The sequence below is a fragment of the Branchiostoma floridae genome, chromosome 14 (assembly GCF_000003815.2).
Source record: "Branchiostoma floridae strain S238N-H82 chromosome 14, Bfl_VNyyK, whole genome shotgun sequence".
NCBI classification, from domain to species: Eukaryota; Metazoa; Chordata; class Leptocardii; order Amphioxiformes; family Branchiostomatidae; genus Branchiostoma; species Branchiostoma floridae.
The window spans coordinates 7,404,406-7,430,008 of record NC_049992.1 but is presented as its reverse complement, the minus strand read 5'-3'; the positions used below and the strand labels follow the sequence as shown (position 1 = coordinate 7,430,008).

Sequence of the window (25,603 nt, the reverse complement as noted above, 5' to 3'; positions counted from 1 at the left end):
ATTAGGTTTTTCTGACATTCTATTTAAATCTAAGTGGTGCACCCAAAAATTTTTTGGTGCACCCAATTTTTTTAGCTGGGTGCACCAGTGCACCTAATCCCCAAAATGAATTTCGAGCCCTGCCTGTATACAATTGTCCATTTGTTGTGTGTGTACACTTTTGTTGTAAGAGTCCTTAGTGCTGCATAATTTATTTTTTGTTGTTGCATCCAGTGCTTCAGCTTCATTGTAGTCCGTCACAAATGCTTTTTATTTTTTCTTAAACTTTTTAAGTTATTCTGAAAAAAAACTGAAGAAGAGTAATGTATGTCTCTCAAAATGTTCCAAACTAAATGTCTCATTTTCATCCAGTTGTAGAGTTTGAATTGAATATTGTTTTACTTGAATATTAAGGTAACTGTAGTATCTATTCCATGTGTAGCCCTCAAGGTGTATTTTCTGTTACAATGAGATGTCTCGAATGTATAAGTACATGTATATGATAGTTATTGAGTTCTTTTGCAGGGAAAAAGTGATGTATTGTCTTCGAATTCTTGCATACTTCTTTTGCAACAAATTTAAAGTGACAAGAAACAACCAGATTTTTATAATCCTTGAGGTTACACTATATACTATGTGTTGTCTTTTACTCAATTCATTTTTCAGAATAACAAATGATGCTTTTAAAGTTGTACAAATATCCCTAGGTTTATCTGGTGACCCTTGGGTGTTGAGTAAATCCTTCCTGTACCATTCAGTTATAGGGTGGTTCCCATCTTCATGTTTATAGCCCTTGGTCCACACAGTAATGCAAGCACTACAGCAGGGGCAAATTCCACTTTGGATGGGTGCTGTATGTATAATTGTGGATTTATGAATATACCTACTTACCTAACGTAATATAGTTAAACAGAAATTTGGATTTTTTCGTGTTACAGTAGAAAGTAGAAAATATGTGATGGCATAAGGATACAGCAATATTCGTTTGTATTAGTTTCCTGCATATGTGCAAGGATATGTATATTTTATTCCATATGTAAGTGTTATTCTTATTTCATAAACAAAAATGTTGTTATGGTATTAGATTTAAAGTGGTTGGGTATTTCAAAATGTAGAAGAACCAAAAGAAAAAAAACGCACAAGCAAGACCAAAGTTGTAAGCACCACATTGTAATGAAGAAAAGAAACTAGTATAAGATAAATAGACTAAATCATTAAAGCCCTAAAAGAGTACTGTAACAGACGGCTTCCATTGGTGATTATGTTAATGTACTGTAAATGTGTAGTTTAGCTACAAAAATTGGTGCCTCAACTCAGCCAAGGAGCTTTTAGCAGATAAAGCTCCTTGACTCAGCTTATGAACTCAACACTTGCCTCTGGAAAGACTTCGTTGATAAAAGCTGCAATGTTTACGAAATGTATGTACTTGTGTAACTGTTAGCTCACATGTGGAAATGGTTTAAACATTCTTGTTTGTACATGCATGTATGTTGAATACAGGAGATGATTTCTTTATGTAGTATAATTAAAAGGACAAAAGAGTTGAATAAGCCATTTCAAGGTTTGGACTGTGCATGAGCAGTGTGGTGTACTGTGGGTAATATGTCAAAGTTGAAGGTTCCTGTTGAAGGTTGAAGGTTTTCTTCACCTTTGACCTATTGCATGTGCAGTTTAAACCAAGAACAGGCTTATTATGCCAGCTTGGGGTTGATACGTTCACACGGTATAATACTCTGGATAATAAACATATGGACTTGGTGGGGAAATCACTGCAAGATATGTAAGAGATTTTTTTCCGAAATGTTTGATAATGAACCGCTACCTTTTTTTATGTCAATAGGCCAAAACAGTTGATTTCCATCGACCTCAGAGGTTTTAACGTGAAAATATAACATGACTAGTCGACATCATAAAAGAATAGGGCATGGGAAAAAACTTGAATGACTTTATTCACTTCATAAAACTGAGTATAATGGAACCAAGGCATAAACCTGGTCCTAAGGCTTTGTTATTATCATGCATATGTTTTTCCAGTTAAGCCATGTTGATTTAATTACATGGATGATATCCTTAGGGAACCCCAAAACTGAGGCGAGAGTGAAAAAAAGGTGCCCCCCTCCCCCAAAAAGTTGCCTTCATAATGAATCTAAGTGGTCAGAAGACTTAACAAATTCCTTAACACACAGAGTATGGAATACTAGTCATGAACGGTAGATTCATTATTGTTGATCCTTCACTTTGGAATTTACTTTAAAACTCTGTAACATTAGCATTTGCTTTTCCAATATTCTTTCAACTTTTATGGCATATATGTTATGATTTTACAGCTGCTTTGTACGATTTACAGAAAAACTTTTCGGGAGATGCATGCATGGATGTTATCCATTTAATCAAATCAGCATGGCCTTTAGCATACAATGTATCTTTTTTCAATCTGAGAATCAACAAATTAAATATGTGTGGCCTTACATGCCCAGAGCACTTGACATGTATATTCCTCAGCAAAAAAAAAATTTAAAATGAAGATTTTCCTCCCCCCTATTTCATAGATGTAAAGGACCTTGAAGTTGAGGGTACGCCAACTTGGTCCTTCTCTTTTTGTTTCCGTTTGGCTTCCCTCTTGATTCTCTTGTTTTCCTCCATCTTCCTGTCGACACATCTGATGATACAGAGCAAGATGATGCCCAGGATGAGGATGACCGTACCACCCAGGATCACAGCGAGCTCGGTATTAGCGCCTTTAGTCGTCTGGAGCAGCTTCCTATCTTCCTCAAGGAGTTCTGCAAGACATGAATTTTTTATGTCAGTTTGGGATTTTCACCTGTATGTGCTTTTGTTTGTTTGAACCTTTGTTTAGTCAAAAGAAGATCAAAAGCAAATCAAGGGTGTACCTTGAAAACATAAATCAGAATGGAATTACTTGTAGTATTCTCAGGAAGTAAGCTTGGATTTCAGTCCTCAGTCAGACTTTCTTATAATCATTCTCAGATATGGACAGAGAAAGCATAATGCTGCAGACTTAAGGCCAATATTAATGAATGAAGACCTTTCTTGCACATTTTTGCCACACCGGGCTAAGAACAGGTCACAACAAAACACGTTGAAAAGATACCCAACCATTTAACGGATACAAAAAAATATGAATGAATGAATGAATGAAGACCTTTATTGCACACTTTTGCCACACCGGGCTAAGTACAGGTCACAACAAGACAGGTTGAAAAGATACAGTTCACAAATACAAAATGATACTATTGCTGGATAAATTCAATTAATGTGTTCAGGTGTTCACTACATATGTACCTTTCACCTCCTTCTTCAGATATTTGTACATTCTCTCCTGCTCACAAAGGATGCCATATTCACATGGTGCCTCGGTTGTTGCTGGTTGGGATGGTTTGGCAGTGGTCGCTGCAAAAGCAAATACAGACAACTCTAGGCAAGATGAGCTTCTGGACTACTCATTCCTCTATGCAGAGCCCGCTGGGCCTAAACCTTGGTAGGCTGAGATTTCCACTTTGGAGTGCCCGTCCTCTAACCAGCTGTACCGCTAGTTCACCTTTATCCACGGGGCAACCTAAATCCGTTGTGTTTTCTTACACCGTGGATAAAGGTGAACTAACGTTAAGTCAATCAGATAAGGCCTTACCTATTGAAGAAAACATTTAGGCATTGCATTCTCTAATTGGCCACATCCACAAGAGTGGAAACCCCAGCTTGGTGTAGCAGAGTCCCCAAATCTGCAATAAATAGGCTGTAGGCGAGGCTCTGTACACTAGTATGAGAATGAGACTACTTGGTATTCATAATATCCTTGTTATAATAAAGCCATGTGGTACCAATAGATCGGTACTTCAACAAAAGACAGTTTGAAAAAGATTTAGAAAAACAGTTTGTGCACATTTTGTTTCTGAAAATACTAAGTATGGATAATTTCTGCAGCACTTTTCGTGTGCAGAAGTTTGTTCAATCATCTGGCCATTTTATGAATGTCTAGAGAGTCATTCCATTCGAGAACCTGCCATATGATATGGCTTACTGTCCGAAACAGTGTGCTTTTCCTAATATAGTATCCTTATCATCGTTGTCAACCTTTAGATACCATATAATCTGCCCATTCAAGTGACAGACCAACTTGCCACAATCCGCTAGGTAGCTTGGCAATTTTTTTTTTCGACCTTTATTTAGGATTTAGCCTTGATACATCCAAGGAGCTTTCATTCGGCCTGAGCGGCATTTTTCAAGATTTCAAGACTTACAGTAGTCCGCTAGAAGGCGCTTCTGTTACGCTGGTGCAGACTTACCACAATCCGCTAGGCGGCACTCCTGCTGCGCCAGCTCAGACGTTTCCCTGCACTTCCCTCCGGAGCAGGTTCGGATCCGGACGGTTATTCCCGGTCCGCACGTCTTGGAGCATGCGCCCCACGAGCCCCACGTGGTCCACTCCTCGAAGTCTCCACCCAGTTGCTTGTCGCTGTTGTCTCCCCCATACGCTGGGAAATAAATGAAAGAGTGAAGACTGGTAAAGATATTCATTGTACATTTGTGCCCAACCAAGTTAAGTACACCAGAAAGCAGTTACTCAAGCAACTGAATATGATCTTGAAACGGTCAGGCGTTTCAGACAGCCATCCGGTATCTTTCGTCAGTAACACTTAAGATATAACGTTACATTCAAACGCCACATGAAAGGCGTGCAAAACAGGTAAGAGAAAACATCTAGCATTTGGCGACGTTTTGTTTTACCCAGGTGGGGATGTAGCTCAGAGGTAGAGCGCTCGCTTCGCATGTGAGAGGCCCCGGGTTCAATCCCCGGCATCTCCAGATTTTCTCTTTTAGTTTTCACCGAAACCGCTGGACAACCAAGTCCAGTGTTAATCTATTTGTGAGGAAAAACACACTGGTAGCCTAAGACAAGGCTGCCCAACAAGCAGGTGCTATTCAGCCTTCCAAATCGAGCGGAAATGGGCGGTCTTCAGCTTCAGATTGTAAAGTTTATTTGAGTCTTTGATGAAGTTACCTGTACAAAAGTACATACGTTTAAATTTAAGTCACAAAGACTCACAACGCATTTTTACGCACATGTACTGAGATGACACATGACAGCCAATATACGTGGATCTATCTAGATTTACATGGAAAGTGAAAATACTCAGTGCAACACCCGATATATATTCGAATATTCAACCATGCAAATGATGTCTCTGAACATACTAAGAAACTTTGACGAAATAAAAGCCGCCATCCGAAAACTAAAACGTCTCGGGAACAAACTGTCATCATCAATTAAATCAACGCTTGAGCAATTAAGTTCTTGGTTGTCTGTCGTTTTTCAACGCTACCAGTGTGTTTTTCCTCACAAATAGATTAACACTGGACTTGGTTGTCCAGCGGTTTCGGTGAAAAGCAAAAGAGAAATTCTAGAGATGCCGGGGATTGAACCCGGGGCCTCTCACATGCGAAGCGAGCGCTCTACCTCTGAGCTACATCCCCACCTGAACGTAAGATACGCCCAAGTAGATCTTGAATCCGACTTGTTTTTCACGCCTTTTTGCAGCGTTTGATATAACGTTATATATGATTATTACGTCTTTGCAGCGGCCCATTCTCTCTGTTCATCTCAGGCGTGGTTCAGAATACCAGTTTAGTGATTAGATTTCAGATACAATTCCAATGACATAAGCGATGGTTTATCTGAGGATGGAATTGAGTTGCTTCGTTTTGCGTTCAATAAATTGCACGAAATATGCTGGCAGATGTGTTGTGCAATTAAACGGCTTTTTATAACAATACTGTACCAAGAAGCGAGAAAAAGCCGAACTTCTACTTTCACATGTATGTTTTGTCTTTGTTGTGACTTGTATCTATAGTTACAATACTTGAAAATCAGAAAGGAGATACTATTCCAATCGCCACTATTTTTCCACCATGCAATTTTGTTCTATCAAATTTTCAACAAATCTTCCTCGCTTACTTTTCATCATGGTCAGAAGTGCTTCTAGGTTCTTGTGGTCACGTGATTCCTGCGTCTCTGGTGACGTCAGTCCATAATGAGAGCCCTCAAGTGGAGTTCCTCTCCTTGTCTTACTTCTGTGATGAAGTTTTGAATGCTCACGTGACCTTGGCTTTATTTTTCCGTGGCGTACTGGTCTGCTGTTTGTACCAGCAACATCCCTTGGGTTGATGACGTGGTTCGTATTTTCCGTCTTGTATTTTTCAGCAAGGGGATCCAAGTTAACGTTAACGTTGTCTGAAAAAATAAGATATAGACTCCTAGTGACGACTCCTAGTGACGTTGTGAAAATAAGTTGTGAGAGAACCCTACGTAGTACGTACACCTAAAATGGTTATGTAATGAAAGTGAGCAACAACTTAAAGGTGGTTGAAAGTCTGTCTATGTTATTGCCAATATATATCAGAAACGGAAACAGACACGGCGAAAAAATACCTCCGTTTTGTATACGTAGGTGAAAAGAGGTGAAGACTGTTGTTATGATTCATAGAGTTACAATAGAAAATATCTTTCTGAACAACAGCAAACAAACAACAGCACAGACTAACGGTACTGCAACGGACGACAATAAAAAGTACAGAGGCATCTATATTGTCACTAACATTTCTACAAGATTAAATCAATGTATCAGTGATAGTAAAAATCATAAACGTTTATATCTGTGGTGAAGTAGAAGAAAATTTCACGATGAACCAGTTTTGAAGACGTTGATTTGAGAAAGCAACATGAAAATTGAATAGAGCAAACTGACTGCTGAAAACGTTTTTAAGTCCATACCTCCTGCCGTCTGGACATATCTACAGTTGACCTGCAAAATCACCAGCAAAGCCGCCGCAACAGTTCTCAGGTAAAGTTTCATAGTAACTGCGTGTTACATATCCATCCCACACACAGTTTCTAGCGGTAGTCAAGGGAACATCACTCGTTCTGGAACCAAATTCGGTCAATGGCGTTCCATCAAGAAATTCAAACGGCTGTGGCGTAACAAAGCTGAGATGCGGAATCTGGCTACTCACAGTTAAAGAGCGGAGCGAAAACGTAATCTTGACTAAGTACGAGGTTTTGTCTTCGCTTTGTGAATCGTAAACGTAACTATTATAGAAAAAAAACATTGGCTAAAATTTCACAACTTGCAAATGAAGTTTTGTACTCGGATGCCTCGTTCCAGAACCGTTTATCGAATAGAACGCTTCCAAAGCGTATCCTAGCAACGGCGTATGTACCGTAGCAACTACATTTCTCGTCTGAAATCGCCTGCTACGACTGTATCGACGGCAAGAAATGGAAAACAAGTAACGGACGATGCACGTTTTGACGCTGGCTTACATTACATTTTTCTCGGTCGGTTTATCTGTGGGCCTAAAGAACGGTAAGAATGTTGTTGTTGTTAAAAGCGTTAGAAATTGTTTTAAACGACGCTTTATTTTTGGTTGGGTGGACTAGAACAAGGGAATGTCGGGACGGCAACAGTTGTTGATTGTTTATTGTTGTGGTGTTGTTGTGACGTTTATTCGCTAGTGAGTAACTTTTACTAGAAATAATTCGTTCCTGGCTGTCAAACTGGGCACATATCTCGATCCAAGCCAGCTGAATTTAAAGCTGTTCTTCTATGAGACGTAGCAAAACCCCCAGGCGGTACGTACGGTTATATAAGTTACATGTTAATGTATAGGATCATGATATTTCGCCGCTAAGAGGTACGCCTGTCGCCATCGACGTTAGAATGATTCACCTTCCCCTGCAGAATTCTTTGGTCTATGAAGTTCCTACAAATTCCTATATTTGTAGCGTAACTTCTAAGGACTGTCGCATGTTCTTATATTAGGGGCTAGGATTAGGGGAAAACGTCTAGGTGGCCAAACGTCTGGAAAACGCACACAGTACAACAGTCGGTGTCGGACCCATTTGCGACTTTGAATTTGGCTATTGTCTGTTTTATGTTTTTGACCTTAAGCACATGTATGTAAACTTTCCACAGACCCCGATGCGCAGCGATGTCTAGCTGTGGGGCTGGAGTGTCACGAGTCGGCGGTGTGCGCGCGGGACCCGGTCTACCCACCCGGCACGGAACAGGCGTACTACTGCCGCTGTCTGCCGGGATGGCAGGGCGACGGGATCAACAACTGTGAAGGTACGTACAGGTATGAGTGTGTTACAAAAACTGAGTAGGTACGTCGGGTGGGAGTGTGTTACAACAACTGAGTAGGTACGTACAGGTAGGAGTGAGTTACAACAACCATGAAGGCACGTACAGGAGGGGTGAGTTACAACAACTGTGAAGGTACATACGGATAGGCGTGAGTTACAACAACTGAGTAGGTACGTACAGATAGGCGTAAGGTGCAACAGCTGAGTAGGTACGTGCAGATAGGTGTGAGTTACAACAACTGAGTAGGTACGTACAGGTAGGTGTGAGTTACAACAACTGAGTAGGTACGTACAGATAGGCGTGAGTTACAACAACTGAGTAGGTACGTACAGATAGAAGTGAGTTACAACAACTCTGTAGGTACGTGCAGATGGGAGTGAGCTATAACAACTGAGTAGGAACACGTACGAATAGGCATGAGTTGCAGCTACCGTGTAGATACATGAATTTAGGACTGAGTTACAACAACTGAGTAGGTACGTACAGATAGGCGTGAATTACATGAAATGTAGACACGAATAGGTAGATATGAGTTGCAGCAACTTAGTAGGTACGTACAGATATGTATGGGTTGCAACAGCTGCGTGGGTAAAAACATAACTGATTTATCAATTCTGTAGGTACAGATCACGTACAGATCAATACAGATCACGACTACCAAGATGATATTGTACCGGCTAAGTTCTTTCTTTATAGGTATCTGTTTTCTTGTCATTTTCATCTGTAGTCCCTCCCATTGTCCTGGCTGTTGCGCATCCAAGCAGATGTAACGAGACGGGGGCTCAGTCATGTTTTATGAACAAACTGCCCGGACAAGAGGTGCAGTTCCAAGTCAAATCGCCAGGAGCGCCAAACGTCCCCATCCAATGGTTTAAGTTTTACGTAGGAGAACCTCCAAATTTCAACAGGTACGTGTTTTTTTTTTGGGGGGGGGGGGGGGGGGTTAGCAGCTAAGCATTTCTTTTTTAACGTCGTACAGGTACAGCACCATATATATACTGTCAAATAATATATAGCTAATGATTTTTTTTATTATTGGAAGACACCCGCGCGCATTTTTGGCCGTTCCAAAAATGTCGACCATACTATAGATCGTACAAAGCAGCCTCTGTTCGACTAACAAAATGTAAAACCACGGTAACATAACGTGTGATAACAGTTTCAGCACCACGGAGAAAACCAATTCCGTGAACTGTATCAAAGTACGAGTTTCTGAGGGAAAATTCAGAATAGTAAATCGCACTTTAAGACTTGAGAAGTAAGCACAACATTCATTTCGTGCATTCTATACAGCACCGGGCTATTCTGTAAGTATTAGAAAAATCTTGAGAAAGATGGAAGAAAGTTGACATTTCTGATAATTTTTTTATGTCAAATATATTTCCAAACATGGCAAAATGCCTACCAATTGCTTACAAGAAATTGGCGTATATTCAATAGCAAACGTAAAGTTACGTTTTCATTTTGGAAATTTGAGGGGAAAACTACGTCTGTGAATATTCAAATGAATGGTAACTTCCCTTTTCTCTGTTAGTTATCGAAAGCTGCTAAAACCTCCACAAAAAGAAGAACCAGAGGACCGTCCTATCCCAGAAGGCGGAACGCTCACCATTCCTCACATAGAGGAGGACGATTTTTACGAAAATTTATACTGGGCAGAAGTACAACCGACAGAGCAAAGTACGTTGGGAACGAGCCCCGTGGTAGCCTTTGATCTCGCCGAAGACGAGCGACTAAATCCTTCTCCTACCCGGGTTTACTTTGGACTGGAGACAAACCTTATAGGTGAGAACTCAATCGAATTGAATTAGTTGTGAGATTGTTTACTCGATAATAACAGTGGTAGAAAGAAACAATTATTGCGAAACAAGCAAAAATGTTCAAGACAGCTGAGAAAGAAAAAACGAAAGTCTCGTTCTATGGAACATTATTCTTTTGATCATGGACAACTTTCTTCAGCCACAAACGTACGCGTTGTTCTACAACATTTCATTACAGGATACGTTCTTAGTAATGTTAAATTTCATGAGTAGAAAACTGGGGGATCACTAGCAGTTCTTTGGAGGTATACATCTGCAAATCATGGTTTTCTACTCTCTTCTTTACGCAAATAAATTGAAATGCTAAGCTTCAGATAACGGATGTTATCTGAAACGCCTGACCGTTTCCAAAACCACATCCTGTTGCTTGAGTAACTTCTGTTTGGCGTATCTTATCACCAGAATGTCTAACCTTCATCGACGTACTCTCTTTATTCCAGTTGTTGGAGCCTTTTTGCCCGGAGATTCTATGATTATAAAACTACAGAACTATATACCCAAACCACACAAACTTCACCATGTCCGCTGGAAGAAAGAAGGAAACCTGACAGCCTTCACTAGACAACACGAACAACTGCTAGGTATTCCATCACTATGATCTTTTTTGTTGTGTAACCTTTATTCGTTGATTTTAAAGTGGGTTATTGAGAATATTCGTCAAATGAAACATCTTTAATACCGACAGAATTGCGAACTTAGATAATGCCTTTCTTTATCCAGAAACTACAGGTCCCACCCTATCCTTGAGTCACATGAAGGAGAAAGACTTTGGAGTATACCGAGCAGAGATGTTTGGAAGGAAAGAAGGGGTACCCGGTATGGAGCTGATAGCAACAAGACGCTTCCACGTAAAGAAAGGTAAACTTTAACGTCACATGGGTATGTTACTGTTTAAGTAGACTCTCAAGATGATACACGGATTTAGATGCTAGAATCATCTTAATATTCATAGTGAGATCTTGTTTCTCTCTCTTTCCTTCTCAGCGTGCGTTTGTGTGCGCGCGCGCACATGCGTGTGTGTATATCTTTTAAGGTGTGTCGCGATTCTCTTTCTTTCCGTCTTTCTCTCTTTCCCTCCCCTTTCCCTCTTTCTATATTGAATAATATTTCAACAAGACAAAAACGTTTTGCCATTTTAATTGTAAAAAGAAAAACTCAAAATTTCACGACAGACATCAGCAAAACCTGTAACGGCACTCGAAGCGCAGGTCACTGCAGGTGTAACCCGGGTTTCCTTGGTAACGGCGAACACTGCGCGGACATTGACGAGTGCTCGGCGGAGTTAGCAGACTGCCTACCGAACGCCTCGTGCCGCAACACGGAAGGTTCGTACCAGTGTGAGTGCCCCACAGGGTACAGGGGTGACGGGCGGACAAGCTGCGAAGGTGACCATTTTCTTCTTTATCATTCCTCGCAAGAGTTTTTTTCTGTCAACTGTTTTTATTATGTTAACGTTGTAAAGATAGCTAAAAGTATTTTGAATTGTCGCTGTTTGGGTAGGCCTTGGAGCAGAATAAAAGTGATTTGATTGTGGACAGAACTTAATTTTAAAATTAAGGTTTTCAAAGCCATCTTGAAATGGAACAGTCCACCAACAGTCTTCTACCACATTGCAAATGATAAGAATGTACATTATAGCGTTATCACAGACAGAGGGAACTGCATTGTTTTGTTAAACATTTGACATTTTCAAATGCTCTACCTGAAATGAAATATTTGATTAACAAAAACTGCTTCGTCAGAAGGGAATGTAAGTTACGTCATAACCGTCAATATTTAAACGCGTTCTGAGAACGAACTTCCTGGAATGCGATTGAATGTTGACGCTTATGAAGTTACAGTTGCGTTCCCCTCAGACATAACAGCTATATTTTTGAAGACAGAAGGTGAGTCTGGATTTTTCAACATGAAGTACATAACGATAAAATAGGTAACGTTATTGTTGTTGCTATCGTTTACCTCCCAGATATTGATGAATGCGCAGAAGAAGATGAAGACGTAACCAGTTGCCATGACGACGCAGAGTGTGCCAACACGTTGGGGTCGTTCCTGTGCGAGTGCAAAGCGGGGTACATGGGGGACGGCAAGGACTGTTTGGGTGAGGAATAACCCATCGACAGAGCAATAATTCACATTGATAATCAGGTTTTTGGATATGTTTGTTTAGCTTTTTATTGACACCCTTTGACCTAGGATAAGCTTACGACAAAAAACGACCTGTAAGCTACCTGGTAAGGCATTGGTTTGGAAAGATGTACACCTACTTCAGAGCCCGACCGAGATCGGCCGTCTTCACTCATAACGTATACGGGTCATCCATAAAACAAATGTGACTGAGGCATTGCAGTACATTGACCGGCCTGTTATACCTAAGTCATGCACAGCTTATCCAGATACAAACATTACTGGAAGCTATATATCTACCTGATAACAATGAGGCCCACTCTATACGATAGGTCTCCGAAAAACATGAATGTTTGACTTTTCAAGGCACCACGATCCTAGGTACTTACATTTCTGAGCTAGTGTTCACATAACTGGTAGTTATGTGAGGGAGCGGATGGCGTTTCAGCACCCGGAACATGTCTTTTAGAAACCAGGCACTTAGCCTTTAGTACCCGGCTTTCTTTGGAACATAAGGGAACGTAAGCTTTTCAAAACATATTCTATAAATAACTACAACGTCATATTGTAGTCATTTTTTTACCTCTTTTTGCCATGAGTGCACGGTGGAATTCGAAGTGTACAGAAATGCATGTGTTTTCGACGTATTCTGGAACATGTAACGTCACAATATACTACAACGATGATGTGTTCAAAATTCATATTTTCCCATGACTATCAGAGAGTGCAATATATCATCACCATGCACAGTAGGGGAATCATTGCTGGAAAGTTGCAGATAGGTGTGCAAAAGTTAGGTGTGACCTGTCGTTCTATGTAATATAACCAGTTGCTGCCGCGCCGCGGGCCTGCGAAGCTGGTGTGTTACGGCGAACGGCAGTTACGCAGGGTTTATAGATATAGTACAGATGCAGATACAGATAAAGAACTTGTAAATGAGTAATGTAACAGTTTTCACGATTCTCCCAGCCATCAGTGCGTGGTCGCTGTGGTCGCCGTGGTCCCAGTGTATGGAAACGTGCGGACACCCAACCAACACACGGGTCCGGGTCTGCACACACCCGGAGAGCGGTATGAGGTGTGACGGGCCCTCCGTGGAACAAGGGACCTGTACGGGACTTCCGCCGTGTCCAGGTGGGTTTTAGAACTGCTCGATCCTAACTCAACTGGGGCAACGATCGCAAGGAAAAACTAGTCTCAAAGCAGATCCTATGGTACCTTAGAGATAGTATCAAAGCTGGCCAAGGAGTATTGCCGGCCAAAGGGAGTCAAACGGGCCCGGCTATACTCCTTCGCCAGCTTTAATACTAACTTATGCGGCATCGTAGCATCTGCTTGAAGATTAAGGAAAAACGTAATGTACTGAATTGTACACGCTGTACATTGCGTTTTTCCTTGCGATCATTGCCCCAGCTACTCGATTCATTTTTTTTCGTATTCAATTTTCCCATGCACATGTACAATTGTTGTGAAATGAAAAAACAAAGACACGAAATATCTCAAACGACGTGACCTCATACTTTCGCCAAACATTTTTTCCTCATCACCTAGGGAAGGCATGACCTGATTTACATAATCTATGTATATCAACTAAAATATATTGGCCTGATTTACTTAATCTATGTTTATTCAGTCCTGATTTGACAGTCCTGATATGAAGAGGTGGTCGCTTGGGCAGGTTTGACTGTAGTTAGAAAATACGGTATTGGTCGAATCTGGTCAAATCTGGTTTAGCGCTAGTTTAAAGCTGCATACGCCACCGACATCTAATCTTTGATCTGTATAAACCATTGGTTGGTTGGTTAATTGATAATCACTGTTTTTGCAGTGAACGGAGAGTGGACGGTGTGGTCTCCCTGGGCGCCCTGCACCGCGCCCTGCGGGGGCACCAGGCAGCGGGCCCGCACGTGCGACAACCCCGCCCCGGCGCACGGCGGCCGCTTCTGCGAGGGAAACCTCTACCAGAGCGAGATGTGCAAGCAACGACCAGCATGTGCAGGTATTCAAATCCAAGCAGATCCTACGGTGCCATAAGATAGTATCAAAGCAAAGAGTATAGCCAGCCAATGGGAGTCAGACGGGCTCCGGTAGCATACACACTCCCAGGCCGGCTTCACTCCTCTGCCAGCCTTTGATGCTAGCTTATGCTACAGTAGGATCTGCTTGGAGATTAGGTAAATCACTACTGTCATACATACACTCCTACATACAGCCTGGCCCAGGGCCTTTATACGATATACCTTGGATAGGCTCTGCTAAACTGGGCTGAGGTTTGTGGATGTGGTCTCTAACCAAGTGTCAGACAATCAAAGACTTAGTAACATAAAAATAGTAACATAAACGTATTCTTTCCACGTTAATTCTCCAAAGGGTTGTCGCTATATACATGTAGATGTGGTCACTTGAACAGGTTTGACTGCATCCAATTCCAATAATTGTTTAATTTTTCCATGATTAACGATAGTTGATGGTGGCTGGACACAGTGGGGTGCTTGGTCAGCTTGTTCCGTGACATGTTCGGTGGGAAGGAGAGTCCGAAGACGGTCGTGCACCAACCCCGCACCCCGGTACAGCGGGCGGCAATGTGCAGGTGCCGACGCAGAGCAGCAGAAGTGCGGGGAACACAACCCGGAGTGTTACGGGGCCGATAAGGAGTCCCTCGGTCAGTCAGTTTAAATTTTCTTTTCAATCTGTGTACCTAATTTGCAAATTGTTAAATCTTTTTTATTTACAAAATGTATTTACTTTGTGGCATTGATGATTTTTATTGTGTTTTTTCATGTCCTACGATCAGCCAGTCTAAAATTTTCTCCTTAATCTGTTTTAAACCTGCTTTGAAAAACATGCAACGTTTACGCATCGTTTAAGACCTCTAACTTTCCAAAAAAATCCCCACTTTTAAAATGTTACCTGGACTTGACTCATGAGTAAGGATTTCTTTTGATTTTTCTTTGGTTTTCGTTTATATAATGTGTATTAAACACATTTTCAATATGTGCCTTCTGTTGCTTATACTACTCATGTTATAACTACAACATCCTGTGTTACATGTACAGGTGTACTTAATGTACAAGTTGTAATAATTTTTTTATTCATTTTCTTTGTGATGTTGATGATTTTTATTGTTTTGTGTTCTTGGCTGGGCCTCATTGAAAATCAATTTGGGAAAATCGAATGGACCCCTAATTTGTCTGAAAATTCAATGAATAAATAAAAATACCTGCCTTCGTCAGTGCGCCCTCATTCTACAGTAGATACATATGTAGGTGGCCACTTTTGACAGGGTTCTTAATGCCAGGGTCAACTAAGCAATCCAGGAGATCTAATATGTCTCGCAAGGGATGAAGAGGATAAGTAAGTAGGGACGTATAAATGGTTTGGTTGTAGTCAAAGATGAAGGCCCATAACAGCGTCCGTCCTTCCCTCTTTTGACAGAATTTTGCTGCTAGTGATGGACAAATATTTTGCCCATTTTGTCCTCTATGGTGGACAAAAATCAGCATGTTAAGATATTAAAACAGGTGCCATTGAACCAAGCAGAGTCTGCAAACAAAATCTGCCCAAAATCTACAAAGAATGTAGGAAATAGCGTTTCAGAGGGTCTAGCTTTCACAATTTTCCAGAGGAGCATGCCCCCAAATTCCATAGAATCGTCGCACCTTTGGCGCCCGGCAGGATTTCCATATTCAAAATCAGAGGGAACGGAAAAAAATCATGCTGGTTAGAACACTGAAGTAAATAGTTCTTGTCTAAACCATATGCATATTTTGTTCCTGTTCACACTATCCTTGTTCAGACGTATTTTGTTTGTCTCAAAGGCCTTCAACTTATTACCCATGATGCATCTCGCTGTGCATGTGCAGTTTGAGGTAGAAGAGCACAGGGTATCCGCAGGTGATTCAATTTGCAGCCTCTAAACAATGGGTTCCTATACAAAAAAGAGGAGAAAGCAACTGTTAGTAACTCAACTATCTGACGTTACTGGCACACAAACATACCCTCATATGAAAGCCCGACATCTCAGCTATCCGACAAACCACATTTCGGCATGAATCTAACGGCGAGAACTTCCGGGAAACTGAAAGATTGACCCATGACCTCAAAACCGCACCACAACCCAGTGAGGAGGCCATGTGCTAGGACAAAAAAGTCCCAACTTTATACCCCCTAAAAACCACACAAACTCAGCTTTTTGGCCCTAATCACAAAGTTGAAACCCTCCCCTGTCACACCCACCTCAAAACTGCCAGGATTTCTACCCATTTGACCAGGAAAAAAATCTTGAAGTTTTAGGCCCTGAACTATAATCGACCACCATCAATTTGCATGGCGGATTGACCTGCGGATCCCCTTCACAGAGCCCAAGTTCAGAATTTTACAAAAAAAGTTTTATCATACAATGGAGACAGGGGTTGTTACATATTATCCTAAGTATGAAAGAATTTCAATGATTTATACTCCCCTGGGACTCACTTTTATTACAGGTATCATGGCTGCCATCAGAGTCTGAAGGGGGGGGGGGGGGGCAGGGCATATATACCAAGAGCTGTTTTCAAGAAACCTGGCATATGTAGGCCAAGAAATGCCAAAAGCTAGTCACTCTGACACACAGAGACTGCCTCTACAGTGACAGAGACCTGAAATTTGGTCATGAAGTGTTGTTTCAGAGGCTTTGTAGGGACTTTCAGAAGGTGTGTGCTGGGCACTTAATAAAGTAGGTCAAAGCCAATTTCACTCAATGCACACACCACTTTCTTCATTTTTTGTTATGAAAATGGCACTGACAGACTCTGGTATGCTGTCATGATACCTGCCACATGCTAACATCATGCTAACATCCCCAAAAAGTTAGCAAAACACAGGATAATGGGGCTTAGTAACACACCTCCTGTATCCATGAGCTCGACCGCTTTCGCGGCTCCTCCCCTGGGACGTTGCCAAATAACGTGGTTCACGTCCAACCTAACTCTTTTGGACTATTCATAATTTACTTTTGCAATTGCCAATAAAATGCAGGTCAAATGAAAGAGTGATAGACTCTAGAGTCCATCCTCCCTCTCAAGTCATTTTACACCAATGGCAATTTTCATTGTAAGCAGTGCCCATTAGCACGCCAGTGAACCCAAAACAGCTAAAATATAGGAAATTCTCAACAAATTTAGCATGGCATGTCCCCTGGGACCATCTTTCACACATATGGAGGTGTATTCAGCCCCAAAATAGCTAAAAAGGGGGAGGGCAGGGTGATACCTGGAACACTTCAGGGTATCCGCAGGTGATTCAATTTGCAGCCTCTAAACAATGGGTTCCTATACAAAAAAGAGGAGAAAGCAACTGTTAGTAACTCAACTATCTGACGTTACTGGCACACAAACATACCCTCATATGAAAGCCCGACATCTCAGCTATCCGACAAACCACATTTCGGCATGAATCTAACGGCGAGAACTTCCGGGAAACTGAAAGATTGACCCATGACCTCAAAACCGCACCACAACCCAGTGAGGAGGCCATGTGCTAGGACAAAAAAGTCCCAACTTTATACCCCCTAAAAACCACACAAACTCAGCTTTTTGGCCCTAATCACAAAGTTGAAACCCTCCCCTGTCACACCCACCTCAAAACTGCCAGGATTTCTACCCATTTGACCAGGAAAAAAATCTTGAAGTTTTAGGCCCTGAACTATAATCGACCACCATCAATTTGCATGGCGGATTGACCTGCGGATCCCCCACAGTATTTCGCCTATGGGGATTTACATTGTTAAGGACCCCAAAGTGCACGGTGCAAAAGTAATGAACAAGAATTGATTATGTTGAAATTCAGGATAGAATCTACAAAATATGTGTAAATGAGCTGAAGTTTGCCTGCTCATTGTCTTATAAAAAAAACACTTTTATTTGACCTCCAGCAGAGGTCACCATGCTTCAAGACTCATGCACAAAATTCTACCCAACCAAAATTTCAATGGCTCTTTCAAGAACTGTGACGCACTATTTTGTGCCTGAACTACTCGCCCATAAATACTGTGTTATGAGACCTTGAACAATGAAAAAAATTATCATGTACATTTAACCCTTTTATCTTCAGGAGCTGTTAACAGTGTGTGGGGAGAGTGGAGTGAGTGGAGTGAGTGTAGCAACACGTGTGGTGTCGGCAAGAGGTACCGCCGGCGACAGTGCGGTAGACGCGACGGACAGGCTTGTTCCGGAGAGAGTGTAGAGCAGCAGCCCTGTATGGTGGAGGCCTGCACAGGTAAAGGCTTGTCTGTGTTACACACTTTACAGTAAGGGGTTGTTACAGGAAGTGATAAGATATCCGATAGAATCTCTTACAAACTATACAACTTAGTACAGTCTATCATGAATAATCCAACATGGTGTGCTCCAAGAAGTTGCGTAAAAAAGTTACTGTGTCTCAGCGAGATACATTGTACAACATGGTGTCAGAGGTGGGATTCAACTCCAAACCCCCATTCTTAAATCGCTCTATAGACGCTTGAACAGCTTCAGAATACTGCAGTTTTAGAAAACATTGTTGGGGGCACAAGATTTAATCAGGTTTTACATTACATTAATATAAGCCTGAAGATTTTATACGGAATTTTACAATTCAAGAATATTGAAACACTCACAAAAAGAGACATCATTTCCAAATGAATATGCCAACATCTAACTTTGAAATTCGATCAAGGCTGACATCCAAACACAAGATTGTCGCAAATGCTCCTCCGCCATATTGCTTTAAACTTTTTTTCTTTCTGCAGCTGAAGTTGAAAAGGTCGGACAACACACAGGTCATCAACACAGATGGCAAGAAGGAGCCCAAACGAGGAGGCATCCATAGCGATGTATATAGTAACAATAACTGTTATTTTAGTAAGCCATTAACTTTATGTATGAGAAGTACATGCACATTTGATTTTTACATTTCCCTAGAGGAGAAAAATACTTGTGCTTTTTGCTGATATATGCAACTAGTTACTTTTCATAAAATTACTATGAATGTCATAGTTGTAATAAAACTCAAAACTGCAAAATGTTTTAATGCAAATGATCGTAATTTCTTACCCTCTCACTCAAATTTGGGTCAGCATATGTCATAGAACACCCATAGGACATAGTTCACGTGGCCTTATGACCTGGTTAGTCAACTTTTTATCGTTTTGGACCTGGGGCCTACACAATAAACCTTGGGGGGCTCTGCTAAATGGTAAATGGTCTGAGGTTTCCACTTTTGTGGGCACTGCCTCTGACAAGCTGTCAATCAATCATAAAAAAACATTCACTTAAAATTCATTTACATGATTGTCTGACAGCTGGTTAGAGGACATACCCACAAAAGAGGACACTTTCGCGCAGCAAGGGAGAATGAGGAAAATAATGACAACTCGGAAGATAAAATACCTAGAGTTTATCTTCTGTGAATGGAGAAATCTAATACATAATCTGAATAAAACAGTACATACTGAAGACAGCAATTTTTTGTATAATTAACTTTTAATATGGCATCTGTCAGTTTTCATGATGCAAAATAAATTTAGCTTTGCTTCTCTTAGCATTTTTTGTCTATATACATAAATGTATATACAGACAGTGTATATTATCTGTGTTTTAAAAGCGTGGTCAACTTGGTTGATAGTTCTGCAGGTAGACAAGTCTGGATAGTTGGAATGGCTCTCTGCACAATGGGCACTCCGGCTGAAAGATAACAGAAGAAACATTAAGATAAAAGCAGTCATCGTCAATTGAGGTGAAGCATTACACCTTTTTCAAGAACCTAATGGTAGCGCAGTCTGCTTAAACACCTCAAATGAGCTCCAACATCTCCAATATGCAGTGTACATAGGGCAATGACCTTGTGTGGCGCTCTGGATACATAGCTTATGCATTTATGAATAATAAACACTCCTTACACACTCCTTACACAGACGATTCAATGTGGTGACCAGAAATTGCTTTTATCTTGAAACCAGCAGATTAACTCGAAAGAAATTGTAAATACTTAGGACTTGCTGCATTTTTTATTCATAGATGCATAAACAATGTATCCAGAGCGCCTTACAAGGTTGTTGTCCCATTTTAGAGCCGTTTGAGGACATTTAGGCAGACTGGTGGTAGTGCGAGCAACTTCATTCGTAGCGGCTTGCATTTTCTGGCAAACACAATAGGTTCCCCCTCTCTTCTACGAGTGCGTTGGGTTCTTTTATGCTTGAGGTTAATAAATAAAGCTCTCTCATACATGGGGTTGTCGGCTTTGCCAGCCCCCACCCCAACAAAAGGACAATGCGACTATTTCCCAGTCGTGTTTAGACCAGGGTGCAAACTTGCGCCACTGGCTGCACGGAATTTCAACCAGATGGGGCAAGCACGTGGCAGAGTGTGAAGACCTTGACACCATGTAAATATAACAGTTTATTATTATGACACCACAAGCAGCCACACTTTCAAGTATTCAAACAAAAATCATCTTTCATATTACATGTACTCAATTTCAAGATGAAAAATGCCTATCTTTCCAATTCAATGATACAGAGATAATGGTTTTATATATCTCACTACCACATTCAATAATGACTGTACAAAAAAGTCAAATTACCTTTTCACTACCCCATTCCATGATGCACCCCCAGCAGAAGAGGTGACCACAGGGCGTGGCTGTGGGGTGCCTTCTGGTCTCCAGGCACAGAGAACATCGCGACTTGGGGTGGACTTCAGACGACGAGGTCGAGGCCACAGCATTAGCACTGCAAAATAAAGAGCAAAAGTTTTAGATACAGTATATAGAGAATACAGGATTTGCAACTGTACATATAGAATACAACATGGTGTATTGCATATTACCCGAGGTACAAGCCTGACCGTGGGAAGGATCGCCCGACGGCCAGAGGGCGATCCCACCCGCGGGAGGGCTGGGACCGAGGGTGATGCAGAATACAACGTGTTGTATCTTACCTATGTTATACCCACCTGAGAAAACACATGTTTCGATGCGAAATGCACCAAAAGTTGAGAAAATGTTGTGTCCTCGAACAAAAGATTGTAACAACAGCAATTCTAACGTCCAAATTCGGTATTCGAATTTTCAACCATGCCGTATTCGGTCCGTTCGAAATAGTTCGATTTACTCGAAGAAAGTTATCACACGGTCTGGAACACCTGTATCGAATGTTTTCGCGGCCCAGGTATGACATAAACCAGCTTATATAGTATAATATATCAGGATGAGTCAATCTGGTAGAATCTCTGTTGACAGAGATCCAGATCTCTGATGGAAGAATTGGAGATTCCACCAGTAAAGATCCTGGTCAACGAATTCAATCAAAGGTACTTAGACAGAACTTTTCAACTTTAGATCAATGAACAGACGTGACATTTTGGATATCCTCCAGCATTAGAAAACCTGCTGAAAATAACAATTTCAGTTGCACTTCCCCCAAAATAACCCTAGAATGTCTGCAAACGAGGATAACTGACACCATGAATTAGGACATTCTCCCTTATAATTATGACTTAATTAGAAATAAAGATGTGAAAGTGAAAACTAAAAAGAGGAGCTTTGAGTTTACCGTAAGAACAATTGGTAACACTTTTTCCTCTGTCAAGAAATCGAGTGAATGACAAAAGTCTTCCTGAAGGAGAATCTGAAACAGACCTTTTTCCTTTTGAACATCATGATTTTGTGGAGAGCAGCCAGATATGTTAAACATTATGAAAATGTGTCAAGGGCTTTATTTTTGTAGTAGAAATGTATGAAAAGGGCTGTTTTTGATACATGTACATGGTTCTGTTACAATATTATGAACATGATTCCAAGTCAGAAACTTTGATATAAGCAGGATTCCACAATGGTCATTAAAAAAAATTCATAACACATGTTTGGACACGTTTGCCACAGGACCAATCCAAGACAATTTCCTTCCGATTGAATAGTCATGTTCCTTGGTAACGCACGGCCTACTTCAGCCAAGGACATTGCTGAAACATGCAGGAAGTCCTTGTAGTAAATATATAGTTATATAAGTAATTGGTCTGGTCATGGGAATAAATGGACTGGTCTGAAGACACTTCACGCCACAACTCGATTCACTCTACATCATTTGGAGCCCACATACAATTTATGAGAAGGGCAGGCCATTTCTTGTTTCTTCTTTTTCGAAAATAGCACCATTCCATACACCCAAGTAAACCAAAAAACTTAAAAGAACATCCTAAACTAATTTCATCAACTGAAAAAAAAGGGGCCGCCTGAAAATTCACTCTTCAGCTTGACGTTGTTTCATCAACTGCACCGCATCGGTCCAGCTTTAGCCCCGACAAGTGCAAACTCTGAGGGCAACAACTCCAGCATTCCACCAGTACTTTGGGACATCCAACACCTACAGTCAAAAACTATTCTTCAGGTATACGTTTCATTGACTCCTTGGTGTGCATGCACCCATCTGGCTACATCAGCATTAGCTACGTCACTGTAAAAGCAACCAAAACCACGTCTAGGCAAATGCTACTACTTTTGTCAACTTTGAAGCGTATTGCTTGAGACAATCCTTTTTCCATAACTCCTCAGATACTGCAGTGCGATATAGCTACCACTCACTTTTCTTTTGCCAAGGACACCTTACTCTTCAGGGTTATCAATATAATTCTTAATAAAATTATAAAAATAGATATAATCCTCTGCTTAAGGTGATCTAGTAGTACTAGTAACTATTCACCAAGCAACAAGACTTTGAGTTACAAGACATGAGGCTACAAAAGTAGTCCAACAACAAAAAATAGTCAATCTGCAGTGAGTTGAACAAATTGGCTGAGGATGACTCTTTTCACTATGAATTCAAGACTTCTGTTTGAATTCCTCATTCTGAACATTTGTGCATCGTGGATGACGTACAATTCTGCAGCAGATCAGAGTTGCTTTCCAACATGCGAAAGGAAAGAATTTTCCTCCTGTGTGCCTGCTGACATTAAGACTAGGTACAACAAACTTTTTCCCACCATGCATGTTCGATATACTAAGGTGGAGTGTGTTTCGTGTGACGTCGATCACAAACATGCGGATGAAATCATTAGTTTGCCCACAGGAAAGTGCTTCCCGGGTGTCAGTATGCTCGGAATAAGGGGCTATCGATATGGGATATTATCGTCGCAAAAACTCTCCGCCATCGACCCTTCTTCCCTCACCCATCTTTATCTCATTGATGCAGGGATAACTGAATTGGACAACGGAACATTCAGAGACTTTTTGTGGCTGCTAAGTCTGACTTTAGATGATAACATGTTAACGCATATCCCTCGAAACTGGTATACCAGAAATAGGCATTCCCCGCATTACCTATCAATTTCAAACAATCACATCTCCAGTTTAGATCCAGGGTGTTTTGAAAACCTGCCTTACCTCCAGTCGTTAGATCTACACCGTAATGACTTGCGAGAAGTACGCAATCACTGGCTCATTGGGATGGACAGTCTAAATACATTAATTCTTAGCAAAAACAAAATCAAAACGATTTTCCCTCATGCGTTCGATTCCTTGTACCACCTGCAGTTTCTGGACTTAAGTGACAACGAATTAGTGTGTCTGCAAAAAGAAACATTTCTCACCCTTAAAAACCTCATCACAGTTATTCTTGGTGGAAACAAGCTTGTTGCCTTAAAGTCAGATACTGTGCATGAAATGGCATGGCACGTTGTGGTAGAAAATTGTGGCCTTAACGAAGATTTGATCGAAACTCCTTGGTACAACACTGAACAGAGTAATCACCAGTGGATACGATTGGAGGTTGACGGTATGGTCTTTCACATCAACTATGAACCCTCCACGGACTTATTCTCTGTTGATTGGTACAGCATGGCAAAATTCAAGGCAAAAGTCCCAATTAATCTGGATTCTTGTAATCCACTCCAAGAGATTTATCGTTTGGGTCATTTTATGTCTTACTCTCCCTTCGTCGTTATAGCAAAGCATAGCAAAAGCCCTCAGGACAGGTCATTTTCGACTCAATGTTTCGAGTCATGGGAAGACTCTGAGGGTATCACTTTTCCCTTAAAGGGTGCATCTAACCTGCGAGTCTTTGGACTAGGAAACAGTAGTAACCCAGGTTCCTCAAAAGTGGACGCTTTTAGTATCGTAGCCACTACTACGAAAAATAAAACAGCAGAATTTCAAAGTACTACAGACAAGGTCGAGGATCATGGTAGGAATCCTAATGTGTCCAGGGTGGCCTGCTTTTATGTCATCTATGATCATAAACACATTTTCTATATTAATGCATCGACACCAAAGCAAGCAGAGGAAACAAATTGTTTTCTGAAGGATAGGGTTAGGAATGGGGTAGAAAAAACTGCAGTGTATAACAACGACTCTCTTACTAGTGCTGACAACATAGATGGTAAAGCAGAGACACCAGAAAAAACAACCTCGTTGATACAGAACCCAATGTCTTTTTCTCTCATCAATGCCACTACTGAAAAAACAAATACAAATCTAAGGATACCTCTGATAGTAGGCTCCGTAGTGGCAGTCCAAGTTATCATTATATGTTGTGTACGTGTCGCTTTCTTTTGCCTCGGTGAGAACAGTGGAAATGATAACAATCATGAAAGCAACTATGATAATGATGCAGCAGTGCAACGGAGAGGAATTGCCTATGATGAAATAAATGAGGCTGAAGTGTACGTTCCATCTGGGCACCACTACTACGAAATAAAAGATGAGCATGGCTGTGATAAAGAGGAACAGGTATCAAACAGAGGTCGAACAAACGACAACAACTACGATCAAATAAAGGAGGATGAAGTGTACATCCCATCTGGTCACCACTACTGCAAAATAAAAGACGAGCATGCCTGTGGCAAACAGGAACAAGACTTAGTGTTAAACACGGGTCAAAAAAACGACAACGTCTACAATCAAATAAACGAGGATGAAGTGTATGTTCCATCTGGTAACCACTACAGTGAAATAAAAGAAGAAGACACCAAAGGTAAACCAACGTCAAATGCACTTTGTGCACCTCCACACAGAGGAACAAACGACAAAGGCATTGCAAATACTTGTGGGCAGGGATCACAAAACAAAAGATGTGAAGACAGGAACAAGTACTCCTCAAAATTTCATACCACAAGAGCTGAAGTACATCTGCCCATAAGTAGAAATGTTAGAAGAAATACTTCACTTTACAAGAGAGGTCAAGAGACAGTGGATTGTGTTGGGTCTAAAATCAAGAGTTCGCCTACCATAGAGTCTGTCCATCAAGAGCAGACTGCTTATGAAATGATTGGCTGTGCAGGCGTGTCAACTAGCACAAACAGGTGTAAACCTGGGACATCTGGTGTTGTTACACTTGATACTATTGAAGAAGAGATCACAGAAGACTCAGAAAAGTGTGACGGCGCCGACAAAGATTTACCAGCCAAAGAAGATTTGGAAGAACTAAAACAGAGAAATGAAAATTCCTAATTGATCTAGTTACAACAAATTTCATCAATCAATGACTGTGGGACTGCTCTACCTGGTTCT

The 25,603-nt window shown here is 41.1% G+C and overlaps 4 protein-coding genes and 2 non-coding genes across 6 annotated transcripts in view; 3 read left to right on the top strand and 3 right to left on the bottom strand.

Moving 5' to 3' along the window:
- Positions 1 to 1,898: 1,898 nt before the first annotated feature.
- On the bottom strand, positions 1,899 to 6,909 carry LOC118430565 (circumsporozoite protein-like). Its single transcript, XM_035841513.1, has 5 exons — positions 6,770 to 6,909; positions 5,954 to 6,229; positions 4,284 to 4,472; positions 3,283 to 3,390; positions 1,899 to 2,759 (listed from the first exon to the last, which is right to left on the bottom strand). The coding sequence occupies exons 1-5, from the start codon at positions 6,849 to 6,851 to the stop codon at positions 2,518 to 2,520; spliced, it is 897 nt and encodes a 298-aa protein (XP_035697406.1). The 5' UTR covers positions 6,852 to 6,909; the 3' UTR covers positions 1,899 to 2,517.
- Positions 4,732 to 4,803, top strand: Trnaa-cgc. Its single transcript has one exon. It is a non-coding gene; the product is annotated as a tRNA-Ala (tRNA).
- Trnaa-cgc lies at positions 5,401 to 5,472 on the bottom strand. Its single transcript has one exon. It is a non-coding gene; the product is annotated as a tRNA-Ala (tRNA).
- A 314-nt stretch (positions 6,910 to 7,223) lies between the features above and the next one.
- On the top strand, positions 7,224 to 12,070 carry LOC118430066. The gene is made up of 8 exons (XM_035840774.1): positions 7,224 to 7,361; positions 7,971 to 8,123; positions 8,869 to 9,049; positions 9,676 to 9,926; positions 10,402 to 10,542; positions 10,682 to 10,819; positions 11,134 to 11,346; positions 11,928 to 12,070. Exons 1-8 carry the CDS (start codon positions 7,295 to 7,297, stop codon positions 12,068 to 12,070), a joined length of 1,287 nt encoding a protein of 428 aa, XP_035696667.1. The 5' UTR covers positions 7,224 to 7,294.
- Positions 12,071 to 13,020: 950 nt separating this feature from the next.
- LOC118430065 (semaphorin-5A-like) lies at positions 13,021 to 19,685 on the top strand. Its single transcript, XM_035840773.1, has 5 exons — positions 13,021 to 13,219; positions 13,914 to 14,084; positions 14,550 to 14,747; positions 18,176 to 18,340; positions 18,852 to 19,685. The coding sequence occupies exons 1-5, from the start codon at positions 13,021 to 13,023 to the stop codon at positions 18,929 to 18,931; spliced, it is 813 nt and encodes a 270-aa protein (XP_035696666.1). The 3' UTR covers positions 18,932 to 19,685.
- Positions 19,508 to 25,603, bottom strand: part of LOC118430759 (peroxisome biogenesis factor 10-like) — a gene marked incomplete at its 5' end in the record, with an annotated part of 7,152 nt that continues 1,056 nt past the window's right edge. Inside the window, 2 exon segments of the mRNA XM_035841776.1 lie at positions 19,508 to 19,785; positions 20,684 to 20,831. Of these exon segments, the coding sequence (XP_035697669.1) occupies positions 19,711 to 19,785; positions 20,684 to 20,831 (223 nt within the window).